We start from the raw sequence: 12825 nt of genomic DNA on the forward strand, positions 1-12825 counted from the left end.
GGTTAGCAGATTACTAAATTCCCAGCTCAAAAATCTTGGGATGCTTTATCTTCTTCCTTGTTTAAAGAGAAGCTGTAATTAAGATCAAAAAGCCTTTCTTGGAGCCAAAAAGCCCATCTAAAACTATTTCTGTCAAAATTTTAAACTTAGTGGTTCCTGTCCATGAATGTAATGAATTTTTCTTTGAGAATCCTGAGGTTTGACAAATGTGACAGCTCTGTACTATGATTATTTTTATTCTCAGGGGATAAGAAAATAAGGGATAAATAACTGACCGAAAATTAGCAAGAAGAGCATTTCTTTCTGGAAGCAATAAGTACACTTTTTTTTTTTCTACAACATTTCCTATTTCTCCCCTGAAATTTCCATATCTTCATTCCCTACCCCCCAACTTCTTTCTTCCAGTTCTTTTCCCAGTAATTCTTCTTGCTTCTCTAGGTTTAATTACTTCCAGGCTTAGTGAAATTCTTGATACTGGTTCCAAAAACTACTGTTCAAGTGAAATATAATTCTTTGTAGCATAGAAGCAACTGATAGAGTTGGGAAAATATTCAGTGAGCATTTGGAAGAGGTTCTGTTTGTTCTGGGCAAAACTGTTGATTAAATGCTTTTGGCATAGCTTTCAAGTTTGTGGGCATTTTGTGGGCTTGGCTGTTTAAAACTGGAGTTATTAGCCACACTGCAAGTTTGGAATTTTCACTTGGGAGTTAGCTTTCTTTTAGATTCAGGGAAATTACTATAAAAAATAGTGCCACTACATCTACTTGAAAAGTGTGAGTGAAAGGCTGAAACATGTATTTTGAAGCTGAAATGGATTATATGGTTACCAGGTTGATGGTTTTTTGGAGGATTTTTTATTTGTGTGGGTTTTCTTGTTTTGTTTTTAAACAAGCATATATCAGTATTTGAGGTTTTAAATTTTCTTTTGTTCTTACTAGCTACTGACATAACTTAGATGTCAGCAGCTTGGTTCTGAAATGCCTTGTATCACATGTGTGCATGGTGATCAAGCTGTCTCTGTTCTTCTCTGTGCAGCAGTCTTAAAAAAAAAAAAAAAAAAAAAAAAAAAAAAAGAACAACCTTTTAGCCCTTCTATGTCATAGCGTAATCTGAGCGCTCTCTAAAGACGTTGCGCAACTAGTGATTGGGGAAAAAAGCTGGAAGTCTTCCTCTGTTTCTTATACTGAGTCCAATCCGAATTTACTTGCTGCTAGAGTAAATCCAGCCCCAGAGCCAGAAAGCTCTTGTCTCCTGTTGGGACTTTTTCATTGCAGGGGACTCACTGGTTCGCAGGTTTCCCTGACACACACACACGTGGCAGCAATTAAGGAAAAGCAGCATTCGCTGAAAAGAAAAGCAGCAGCAGCAGAGGGCTCAAATGACAGCCTTTTCTAACTGATTTGATAACACATATTCTTATAGGACTTTTTGTTCAATTTCTTTCTGAGCATCTAGGTAGTATTACAGAATGACAGACATCCTCTTGCCAGTGGGACTGTCATTGTTAGGTGAATCGCTGCTTGCTCCCTTCTAGTGTTTCCCATACCATCTTGGGGTACCTATATAGGCATACCAAGCAACTTGCTGACAGCACTAGTAAAAGTACTTGTTAGTAAAAGATATTCTCTCCCTCCCTACCATGTCCTTTTTTTTTTTTTTTTTCTGGAGATCAGTATCTGTCCGGGTCTGTCCTAGGATATATCAACATCTAACCTGGCAGTCCATAAAAACTTTATTTTGCTGGAGGAAGAAGTGCTTTGTATAGGAAGCAGCAAATAGAAGCAGCTGAATAAAGAAAGAATTCTGTCAATTTAAAAAAGCATGAGCATATGCTGGAAGGAAAATACTTCTGTACTTGTTAATTCTTTTATTTACATTTTCTTCCATTGCTAGGAGCTGAATTTTATTTGCTTTAAATAGTCAGTATACCCTTCTCTGGATTGGTAAGGATCATTATCACTAGTAGTCCCGTGTAATGCTGAAAAAATGTTTTGTTTTGTTTTTTTTCTTGGTTTTCTTCCCTTCTCCCCCATTCAGATGTGAGTTTATATAGTAAAGACTTTATTGTGAAAGTATTTTCCTTTTCTCTGTTTTCTCATTCTCCTCCTGCTGTGCCTGCCCTCCCCTAGATTACTGTTCACTGTATATATTTGATTAGCGTATATGATTTTTGCCTAGTATTCCTGGTGCCTTTAGAAATGGATTAAAGACTCACCATTGTTTGGCAAAGATGTTTCTGATGCCTTGGCACAAATATTCTTGTATGCCACCTAGAAGGAAGGTGGAGTGTATGTTCTAGGAGACTTTAAATAAGTCTCTATTTGAGTGATGCCAGAAAATCAAACACCGCAAAGATTTAGCCACATATGTTTGCATAACTGTCATGTATTTTGAATTTCCAGTCCTATCACAGTATCCCTGTGCCTTTATAAGAGAGAAGAAAAAAAAAAAAAAAAAAAAGCTAGTAATTTCTTCCAAAGTATGCATCTCTGCTGTCTCATTAGCTGATACCAGTACTTTCTAAAAACACTGGCAACACCTAGTAGGTTGTTAGCAGAGGAGAATGGTATTTTTGACAGCTTCTGACATAGTGCTTGTGGAACTTTTTTTTTTTTAAGCTGGCTCTCATGCAGATGTCAGGAACCAGATGTACAAATCCACCTGCTTGCTTGGAAATCTGCCACTGAATTTCCAATTTGCTTTTTTCTGAAGCCTAGACTCAAATGCTTTCTCAACTTTCTGGCGTAACCTTCTGTCTCTTCTTTGGAAACATTTGAAATTTCTCCGTATTTTCAGGCTGCCTTTAAATTAGGAGATTTCTGCATCGGAGCAAGTAGTAAGTAGTTGGAATATTTGCTTTCTGTCGCTTGAGGCCTTGTGTTTCTGGTTGAGATAGGAGATTACAGGGCAGGTAGCACAGCAAAATCCCTTTTCCCACATCTGATGTACTCATTCAGGCCTCAGCCTTGTGTAATAGCGCAAGGGAAACTGCAGAGCTTTCTGGCAGGTTTTGAACGTTACAAGACTGTTACTGTAGTATTTGATTGTGCTCATCAAACTTCCTCTTCTTGCTAATTGGTCAGCACTGGGCAACTTGCTGCACGTTGTCGTCTGTCATTTTCTCCTTAATCCCTGGTTACACTGTACGTCTCCTATTCCTTTCATGCCAAGGTGTCTTCCTCTGACGACACCCGTCTCTGCTACAAGACTGGCTAAGCTGATTATAGTCATTGTGACTTCTGTATTTATTTTTCTGTAAGTTTGAGTTGTTTGTATGCTGAACTTTTTGTTGATGAGAGTAATTTTGTCATATTCAGGTCACCTTGTCAATACAGTCTATAATTTTCTAAGGCAATTGCCATAGAAACCCAAAAGTCCCAGCTGGCAACTAGTCAGCAACTAGCATTTTGTTTTGAAGTATTAGGATAGTGCTTAACTCAAAGCATGTTCATATTAATTGGCTCTCTGCTAATGAAATGGTGTATTAAGGAGTTCATCCACAGAAAGCTTTTAAGGGTTTGGTATGCTAGTAGGCCATTATTATCTTGGGCTGAGAGACAAGCTTATATGAAAGAAGTGATGTTGAAAAGTATTGTCTATGTTACATTTGCCAAATACCAGACAGACAAAATAAAAAGTTTGATGTGCATTAGAGTAATTTAAGTTAAAATTACACTTGTTCTTTCAGTTACATGGGAAGCCTTTTCTTACAGAGAATCAATGTCTCATAATTCATAAATACATGTTGGTATCTTTTTACTCTGGAGTGAGCCACTCTTCATAAGAATGTCATCTATTTATTAGAGTGTTTTGTAGTTCTGATAAAGTCCTTGGGTTTGTACCCTTACCCCCCCATTCTCACAGTTACCTGGACAGGTCTGCCTTGGTGGTTTTCTATCTCATAGGGGGTTCCTTCAAAAGCTTGAAAAGAAGCTAGCTGTAGAGTACTTAACACGAAGGGCAACTGTAAGGCTTTGAAATGGCAATTACACAGAGAATCTGGTTTATGTTTACCTAAAGCAGTTTTGTGTGTGTTGGGGGGGGGCATTATTCAGTTAAAATAGAAATTGATATAATGCATGTACAAAAGAAAGTAGTAGCTAAAAATTCCTGTTTGAATATATACAGCAGAAGTTACTTTTTTGGAATGCAAACTTTTGAGTGTTGTATTTGTTGAAAAGCAGTGCAGAATACAGAAGAGTATTCTGTGCTGAGGTTTTTTAAGCATGTGTATTCACTAGTATTTTGGACCAGTTGTAATAATAAATCTGCATAGAAAGGTTGCTAGCTGAAGTTAGCAGCATATTTAATAGTTATTTGGCCACAGAATGGGGGGGTGCCCCCTTACTTTTAATATTGCTATGTGACATCCTAACAAACCCTGAGAAGTAAAAACTTTGAAATTCTTCACTCCAAATAATTTAAAAAATTTTATTAGGTTTAGGTGACTTTAAGTGCTAACTAAAATGCATAAAATTGTACCCCAGCTTGGAAGAAAAATTAAAACCATTGATTTTGACTTTCATTTTAAGCTTATTGAAATAGAGTAAGTCTGTGTGCGGCACCTAAAGGCCAGACAGATGCTCTTGCTCAATTGTGCCTGATACTGCAATTCATGGAATAGTAGACAGGCCCTGCCTGAAGAGGTTGCAATCTGAAATGCATAGAAAATAAAAGGGGTAATCATTAACTTGCAAGTATAGTGAGCTATGTTATGATAACTAAAAGCATGTTATTAAAAAAATAAAATTGCAAAGAGCATGTTTGCATAGAAAGGAATAAGCTAACTGGAAAGCTAAGGAAAGGGAGAGAGGACACTGAAGGACATAATAGACAAATACAGAGTTTGAAGAAGTACAAGGGAAAAGGATTAGCACAGCGTCAACAGTGAGAACGAGATGGCGAAAAGTCTGTCCAACCAGCAGAAACACTGAGGTTGTGTCAACATGGCTGTGTCGGACAGACGCAATCTCCTGTTGTCCTGTGCTCGGCGCCCAGCAGATAGTGGGCAGCCTCTGGGCAAGACGGGTTGGGGAGTACCAGGGTGGGCTGGGCCCAGGGCCCGTGAAGCAAGCGGCTGGCAGACTTTTCGCTCCTCTGTTCGGCCGTGCTGCTGCAGATCTGCAGTTGCACGTTCTTCCTTCTGCCGCTACCTCTGCCTGCTGGAAGCAGCTCTGGCAGCCTCCTTTTTGCCAGTTTTCCTTAAAGGCCACCTGAATCTAAGCCTGGGCTGGGTGGGGGGTGGCTCTTTGTACAGTCCTGCCACCAGAGGAGTGCGGCCTTGTGAGGAGGGGGGGAAGGCAGGGAATAGCCTGCAGGGCTGCTTTTGTCAGCTCCAGGAGCCCGGGACAGGGTGGTTCTGCTGCAACCACGTCTGACTTCTATACACTTAGTAGATTGTTCATGTTAGCAGAAACTTGCCCATTTTGATCCAAGTGTGGGTGCAAGATGGAGCTACCTCTCGCAGCCCACTACAGGAGGAGTTCCTGTCAACCTTCTTGTGTTTGTTTTGTGTTTTTGCAGGTTGTGGGCTGCTCATTGCAGAAAGATACAGCTGAAAAAGGGTTAGCATCTTTCCATTCAATTTATGTCCTGAACTTTTAAGATCCTACTATTGTTTTTTGGTTGGTTTTTTTTGGTTTTGTTTTGTGGGGTTTTTTGTTTTGCTTTTTTTTCTTTTTTTTAATGTTAGGCCATTATATACATTCCATGGGGAGCTAGAGATCATGGGGGATTAAAAAGAAAAAAGTAAGCTCTTATTACAGATACAGAAGGGACAAAAGATTCTGTTTAGTTTATGTAAGTGTTAGGAAGATCTCTGTATAATTCAATAAAAAGGGAAGGAGGCTGAATTTATAATCTTTTCAGGACGGCCTCATTGAAGCACAAATACAAACAGTACTAATAGTATGAGCTGCAGTAATAAGCAGCTTTTTTTTTTTTTTTTTAACAGTTTACTATAGAGGTAGCTATCTGAAAATTCATTGAGAATGTCAGGGACTCTTAACAACAAATTGATGAATTTTTCTCTCTCCCCCTTTGGTTGCTGTTTGGTAACTTGGCATTTTTACAAATACATGCAAACCAAGACAAGCTCAGGAGTGTTCACAGCAAATATAACTTATACAGCACCAGATTCTCCTAACTGCTCTATAGATAAAGCTCTAGACTTTGCCCTGATAGTCACTCCTTGCCTGCAAGATTTTAGACTTGTCTATACTAGAAAATTGACTTGGAAAAGCACAGTGGTATAATGCCCAGGTATTATTTTGCCAGTGTATCTGTTGAGAGTTGACTGTTATTCCAGAATAAGAATGATTTGGGGTATTTCAAGCAAATTTACTTTGAATATTATCACTGTTATTCTAGCACATTGCTCACACAGGAAATTATACCATTGTAGTTTCGTAGTTCAGTTTTCCACAGTAGACAGCTTTCAGCTCTGAATGCTCTAAGCAGATGAGTAATGGAAAGAATGAAGTGCATTAGGAAGCAAGCAACTAGTGCTGACGAACACCTGATTACCATTACAATTCTGGTTTGGTGTCCTTTTTTGTTTTTTCCACTGATTGTAGGTTTGGGTTTTTTTGTTGTTTGCTTTGGGTTTTTTGTTTGTTTGTTTTAGCGAGTTAAGGGACTAAAAGGGTATTTCTACTTTAAAGAGTGAAGGGAATTGCATTTTGTCTATTTGCACCTTTCAACTTTACAAAATATTGCTATTTTTATTCAGATGGGTCATCTAATCATGTTTACAACTATCAGCCTTGTGATCATCCACGTCAGCCTTGTGACAGCTCATGCCCATGTGTGATTGCTCAAAACTTCTGTGAGAAGTTTTGTCAGTGCAGCTCAGAATGTAAGTAACAATTTTAAAAGCTATCTATAACTTTTTTCACCAATCTGTTTCTCAACATGTAAATTGATAGTAGCTGTTTGTCCCTACTGCAAACAGTATTTTCAAGAGCAGTAAACAGTGTGAGAAGGGAGTGCATGTTCTGTTTAAGTTGGGTCTTTTAAGATTCTTTTTGACTTTAATGGCTAGTTAAGACTTAGAACTGAGAAAGACTGTAGGAAGTTCAGGACAATCAAGAATGTACAGTACTTCAAATATCCTACGCAGAGACTCAGTGGTTATATTTTTTTTAATATTCTGATCAGCTATAATCTGTATTGTCTTAATTTTACCATGCATATTTCTCATATTTGCCTTTTTGTTTTCCATGTATTCCTTTGTAGGCCAAAACAGGTTTCCTGGATGTCGTTGTAAAGCACAATGCAACACTAAGCAGTGTCCTTGTTACCTAGCCGTACGTGAATGTGATCCTGATCTCTGTTTAACATGTGGAGCAGCTGACCACTGGGACAGCAAAAATGTTTCTTGCAAGAACTGCAGTATTCAGAGAGGATCCAAAAAAGTAGGTAGTTATACACATGCATATGTCTTGTCTTATTTTTGAGGTGTTTTCATGCCAGAGAATGGAATTTCTTTGACTTCATGTTGTCAGCCAGAAAAAGTAATCCAAAAGGGGAGGTAGTTTTTTCACTTGTGTATCGTTCTCAGTTATATGCTGCTGTTAAGCTCTCTCTGTATGTTTCATCATCTGCCAAGACCAAGTTGGTGTTTTCATGTAGTACTACAGTGGAGTATCTGTTGTTCCCCCATTCAGGCTTTGCTTGTAATTTGCAGAATGGCTGCTGGTTTAAAAAGATAGCCCGTAAGTCTTTCCCTAGATCAGTCTCAAGGAGGCATGGCTCAGAGACTGCATATTGGCTTGATTGGTTTATTTACTGTTTCAATAGTTGATGCTAAAGGATAGACTTGTATGTAGTCTACCAAAGATGTCTGAAAAGCCCACTTAGTTCTCTGCTGAAAAAAGCATCTTCATTCTACTTCAGAACATCTTCCCACAGACCAATCAGTCTAATATTAAACTAGTCAATATTAGGCTCCTGTCAGCAGACTTGTATAGTTTGAAGCCCTTAGGGTATACAAAGTTGTTTTTTCATATATGCAACACCTTCATTTCAGGGTTAAACTTTAAATTTGTAGTTTTTCAGGTACTTCATGTGGTTTTCTTTCATGCACAGCTTGTGATCTCTGTGCTTTAATTTTAGTGTGCATTTGATGGTTAGAAGAATCATCCTCTCTCTCTTGGAGGCCCAGCATATGTTTCATTGAAGTGATACATTCCAAAAATAAAAAATAAAATAAAAAAAATTCAAGCCAGGCATGACAAAGCTTTTTTTGTTGTGTTTTTTTTTTTTCCACCCCCCTCTTCCATAGCACTTGCTATTGGCACCTTCAGATGTGGCAGGCTGGGGAATTTTCATCAAAGATCCTGTACAGAAGAATGAATTCATTTCTGAATACTGTGGTGAGGTAAAGAAGGACAATACTGTTTATGTATAATCTTAACTAGTAAAGCTGTGTGTTGGCTAGAGATCAAGAGACTGTCTCTTACTTGGTATCATGTTCTTCAGATGTGTGTGTTTAGCAACTGCTGTCAAAGGCTCCAAACTCAGGAACTACATGGTTTAAATGTCACCAAAAAAATTGACACGGGTTCTTGTGAGAATGAGAGGCTGGAGTGTTGGTTGCAGCTCAAGATTTAATTTCAGTTCAGACATGCCTGGAACTTTGTGCAAAATCATTTAATGTACTGTTAAAATTCAGTAGGTGTTTTTCTCTAAATGATGTTCCACACTAATAAGACAACCTCGAATCAGTTACACAGTCTTGATTTTGAAATGCTTGTAATCTTTGCTTTCCCGCTACTCTGAAAAAACAACTAATTTATGCTAAGAGCAAACCACGGCTGTTTGATAGGCCCAAAATACTTGCTGAAAAACATAATGCCAAAGAATGGAAAAAAATAAGCTTTTCTTTCAGAATGGCTCTTTTTGTGACCTGAGACCATCTCTCTTCTTTTGTAACCATAGCAGCCTCTTACTAGTACTGTTTCTTTCAGATTATTTCTCAGGATGAGGCAGACAGAAGAGGAAAAGTATATGACAAGTACATGTGCAGCTTTCTGTTTAACTTGAATAATGGTATGTATGTACTAGTCATAACCCTCACAGCAAAAATAAAGTATGTACACCATTTCCTGCTTCCCTGTTCTTTGCAGGCAACACAGAGAAATTTTTTTGTGCACATCTTTTCTCAGCAACTTATGGACTCCAAATATTGATAGCTAACTCTATGGGTGGGTTTATTTCCTCATCACCACCACCTCTGAAATGTACCTTCCTAAAATGCAAGTCAACTAGACAGTAGTGATGGAGCCTGTTACACAAGCCAACTACACAAGATGACTTGAGCAGAAGTAGAATTTCATGGAGTAAAATTACATACAAGCATCAGTAAGATAGCCTGAAGAAAAAAGGTCTTACTAGCTATTGTCTGCAGTCATTTTACTATGACTTTAAATTAGCAGTAAATTATGGAGGTAATTTGGTGGGGGAAGAAAAAAAGTCTTGGGAAACAGAGGTGTGTGGCTGCTGCAATTTGAAGAGAGAAAAATCCTGCACTGAGTCACACATGAAGTACTTAAAAACAAAACAATACAAAAATACAGTTTTTTTTTTTTTAAGTAAACTGCCTTCTATAGATGTTGACTTAGTATATTTTATGCTTGTCCTTGTGAGATAAAGGTAAAGAAGCCTCAAATCAGAAACTAAGGTAATGTCACTGTGGCAGGAGATGAATGAGGAATGCACAGCATGGGGCAACTGGAAGCTTTTGCGTTTTGTAGAACAATAAAGTTATCGTATGATGACGTGCCAACTCTTCCATGTGGAAAGGCGAGCAGTTATCTTTTCCAGCTGCTAAAATCCAAGCACACTGCATATAAAAACAAATAAAATTTAAAAAGATAGACAAAAATCTGGTGGTAGGTGACCATCCTTTGTTTTTTTCCTAGATTTTGTGGTTGATGCAACACGCAAGGGCAACAAAATTAGATTTGCAAACCATTCAGTAAATCCAAATTGCTATGCAAAAGGTAAGTTTTAAACATAATTAACTTGTTTTAGTCTAACAATATATGAAATGTTGTAGGATACTAATTTAGAATACACATCTATCAGTATTTGGTTAATGTATGTTTGTGTTTCTTCTTAACAGTTATGATGGTTAATGGTGATCACAGAATAGGTATATTTGCTAAGAGAGCCATTCAGACTGGTGAAGAACTGTTCTTTGACTACAGGTTGGTAGATGGTATTTTGTACTTCTTCCCTGTCCCACACTGGATTAGTTTACAAGTATTTTGGACCAGCTCAAAACTAATTCCTGTGTCTGCCTCCTGTCTAGACTTCAGGTTGCAGCAGCTGAGGGGCAATGTCCTTGCCTCTTAAAGCTGGCTATCATAAGACTGACTTTAGCAAAGTGGCTGGCAAAGAGCCTTGTAAACTTCAAACAGCAGTTTGCATTGAGACATGTTCTTCATGGGGACAGACTTCCACTGGTTCCCACCATTAATGTTTAAAGGACTTTATTCTGGTTGAGTCCCATAAGTAGCATCATGGTTTGTCTCTTCCATCCTTCAGAAGGGGTTAGAAATACTCTTGCTCTATTGCAGAAGTGCTTGCTAAGATTGTTTTGTTCATACTTTTTCTTGAAGTGAGACAATTTTAGAAAAACTTAAGCTCTCTAAAGACAACAGTACTGTTTAAGGCCACCTTGAGATCTGTGGTTTTAGTTTCCACTAGCTTAAAACAAGATTGACCACTGTGAAATCTAAGAGGAAAGAGAGTGGAATTTACTTACCCTCCTGCTTGTTCAGCTTCCTCAAAAAAGCAGTTTCTTAAATGTTTGCCATTATTCTGTATCTGCATGGTTACATAGGGGATAAAGTCCCCCGCTGTTGAGGAAACTGTGGAAAAGCTAGGTACAAGAGTATTCCAGGTTGTGCTGTTATGTCAGAACAATGAGACTGAAACATTCAGTGTTACTGTGTGTTTTTTTCCCCCCCCCCCAGATATAGCCAAGCTGATGCCCTTAAATATGTGGGCATTGAAAGAGAAATGGAAATCCCTTGACACCAGCTACCTCTTCTTTTAAACAAACAGCTGCCTTATCTTCAGGAATTTCTAGTACTGTGGGCAATTTTAGAAAAATAAAATGATGCAATTTGAAATTCTGAATTTGCAAAGTACTGTAACAGTAATTTATAGTAACAAATTTAAAAAAACAACTTTTTATTGCCTTCTCACCAGCTGCAAAGTGTTTTGTACCTATGAACTTTTGCAATAATGTGGTGTGGTACATTTTTCAACCTTGAATAAAGAATACTTGAACTTCTTCATTTTTACTGGAACTGAGTTGAAATTCTGTATTAGCCATTTGACGAAACAGTTTAAAGACTTGCTTTCAACTTCTGAACAACAAAGGCAGCACCATACTTACTTAACTCATTCTTTTTCTGTTACTTCAGGTCATACTTGAGAAGAAGGTAAAGAAATGAACAGTGCAGGGGAAGTCTGTCAGATATCTATGGGAACTTGACAATATAGTACTAAAATAAAATAACAGTGATCCTCAGTTTTTCAGAAAGCCCTTGGATTGAATTCAGGGTCTCTAAAATGTTTGGCTGTTTCAAGACTCTTGTTCCTACAGTTAACCTGTTGTTACAACAGCAACTGCACTTAATTTTTTTTTTCCCCTCTACTTGCTGCCAAGTATCCTTCATCCAAAATAGGGTCCAGTAGCAGTGGACACATTTAAGGGGGGGGGGGGGGAAGGGGGGAACAGGCCTCTAAGAAATTGTCATCAGAGCTGCTCCTGGCACTAGTCTCTAGAAAAGCAGAAGAGGGCAGCAGCTGTGATGCTTTTGGGGGCAAGCAAGGCTTTCAAGACAAATTTTAAGATGCATCTTTATCTAGTTGTGCAAGGCTTGCTTCTGTATGCATATTAGCTTAATGACAACCCAGGTGCCCAAGCAGTTAGCTTGAATCTCTCTGCCCAGTTGAATCAATGATGTGAAAATTTACTGAAGAGGACACAGTTGTTTTGCTTTGGTAAGGGAATAAGGTGGTACTCTAAGAAACTGCCACCTACAACCATGGCTCTTCTGAACAGGAAAACCAAAAGAATGCAACAGTGATTGTACATACCTTTCTCTTTCCCCTTTGTATCAACATCCCTAAGACCATTTATGTTGCATCTCTTAATTTGTTTATCTGTAAGCAACAACTGTCTTGCTCATTGGTATAGACCACTCTTTCTTATTACAAATTTTTTGTGTGTTTTAATCCTACATCACTCAGTGTAGTTAAGTGTCAGTTTGGGTCCTGTGCAGAAGCTCAGCAAAGGCTTACTTCTGACAAACTGGCTGAGTTCCTGAACACTGCAGCAAAACAATTATTTGTTGTTTTCCTCCCTAGGGGGAGGAAATAATATTGCAAACACCAACTGCAAGAAATTCTGTCTCTAATGATTGTGGAGCATTACACATATACCTGCCTGGCTCTTTCTCACAGTGAAGGCTTTAACTAGTTAAACCTTTTGAGCAAAGGGTCAAAGCAGTGCAGCCTGGTATTGCTCTCTTCTAAGAGCAGGCAGTCACGCAGCAATCATTACAGAATCACAGAATCACTGAGGTTGGAAGGGACCTCTGGAGATCATCTAGTCCAACCCCCCTGCTCCACCAGGGTCACCTAGAGCACATTGCACAGGATTGCATCCAGGCGCATTTTGAATATCTCCAGAGAAGGAGACTCCACCACCTCTCGGGGCAACCTGTTCCAGTGCTCTGTCACCCTCACAGTGAAAAAGTTTTTCCTCATGTTCAGATGGAAGTGTCTGTGTTTCAGTTTGTGCCC

The 12825-nt window shown here is 38.6% G+C and overlaps 1 protein-coding gene across 5 annotated transcripts in view; it reads left to right on the forward strand.

Annotated features, from left to right (window-relative positions):
* EZH2 (enhancer of zeste 2 polycomb repressive complex 2 subunit) overlaps positions 1 to 11307 on the forward strand; it is a 53204-nt gene extending 41897 nt beyond the window's left edge. For all 5 annotated transcript variants that reach the window (XM_067291199.1, XM_013955703.2, XM_013955704.2 and 2 more), the window contains 8 exons: positions 5524 to 5564; positions 6731 to 6856; positions 7237 to 7415; positions 8285 to 8380; positions 8970 to 9051; positions 9924 to 10004; positions 10127 to 10211; positions 10983 to 11307. In XM_067291199.1, the coding sequence (XP_067147300.1) occupies positions 5524 to 5564; positions 6731 to 6856; positions 7237 to 7415; positions 8285 to 8380; positions 8970 to 9051; positions 9924 to 10004; positions 10127 to 10211; positions 10983 to 11043 (751 nt within the window). In that variant the 3' untranslated portion in view covers positions 11044 to 11307. The remainder of the gene's footprint in view (positions 1 to 5523; positions 5565 to 6730; positions 6857 to 7236; positions 7416 to 8284; positions 8381 to 8969; positions 9052 to 9923; positions 10005 to 10126; positions 10212 to 10982) is intronic.
* The last annotated feature ends 1518 nt before the right edge of the window (positions 11308 to 12825 follow it).

This window comes from Apteryx mantelli, chromosome 2 (assembly GCF_036417845.1).
Source record: "Apteryx mantelli isolate bAptMan1 chromosome 2, bAptMan1.hap1, whole genome shotgun sequence".
In the NCBI taxonomy this organism is placed as follows: domain Eukaryota; kingdom Metazoa; phylum Chordata; class Aves; order Apterygiformes; family Apterygidae; genus Apteryx; species Apteryx mantelli.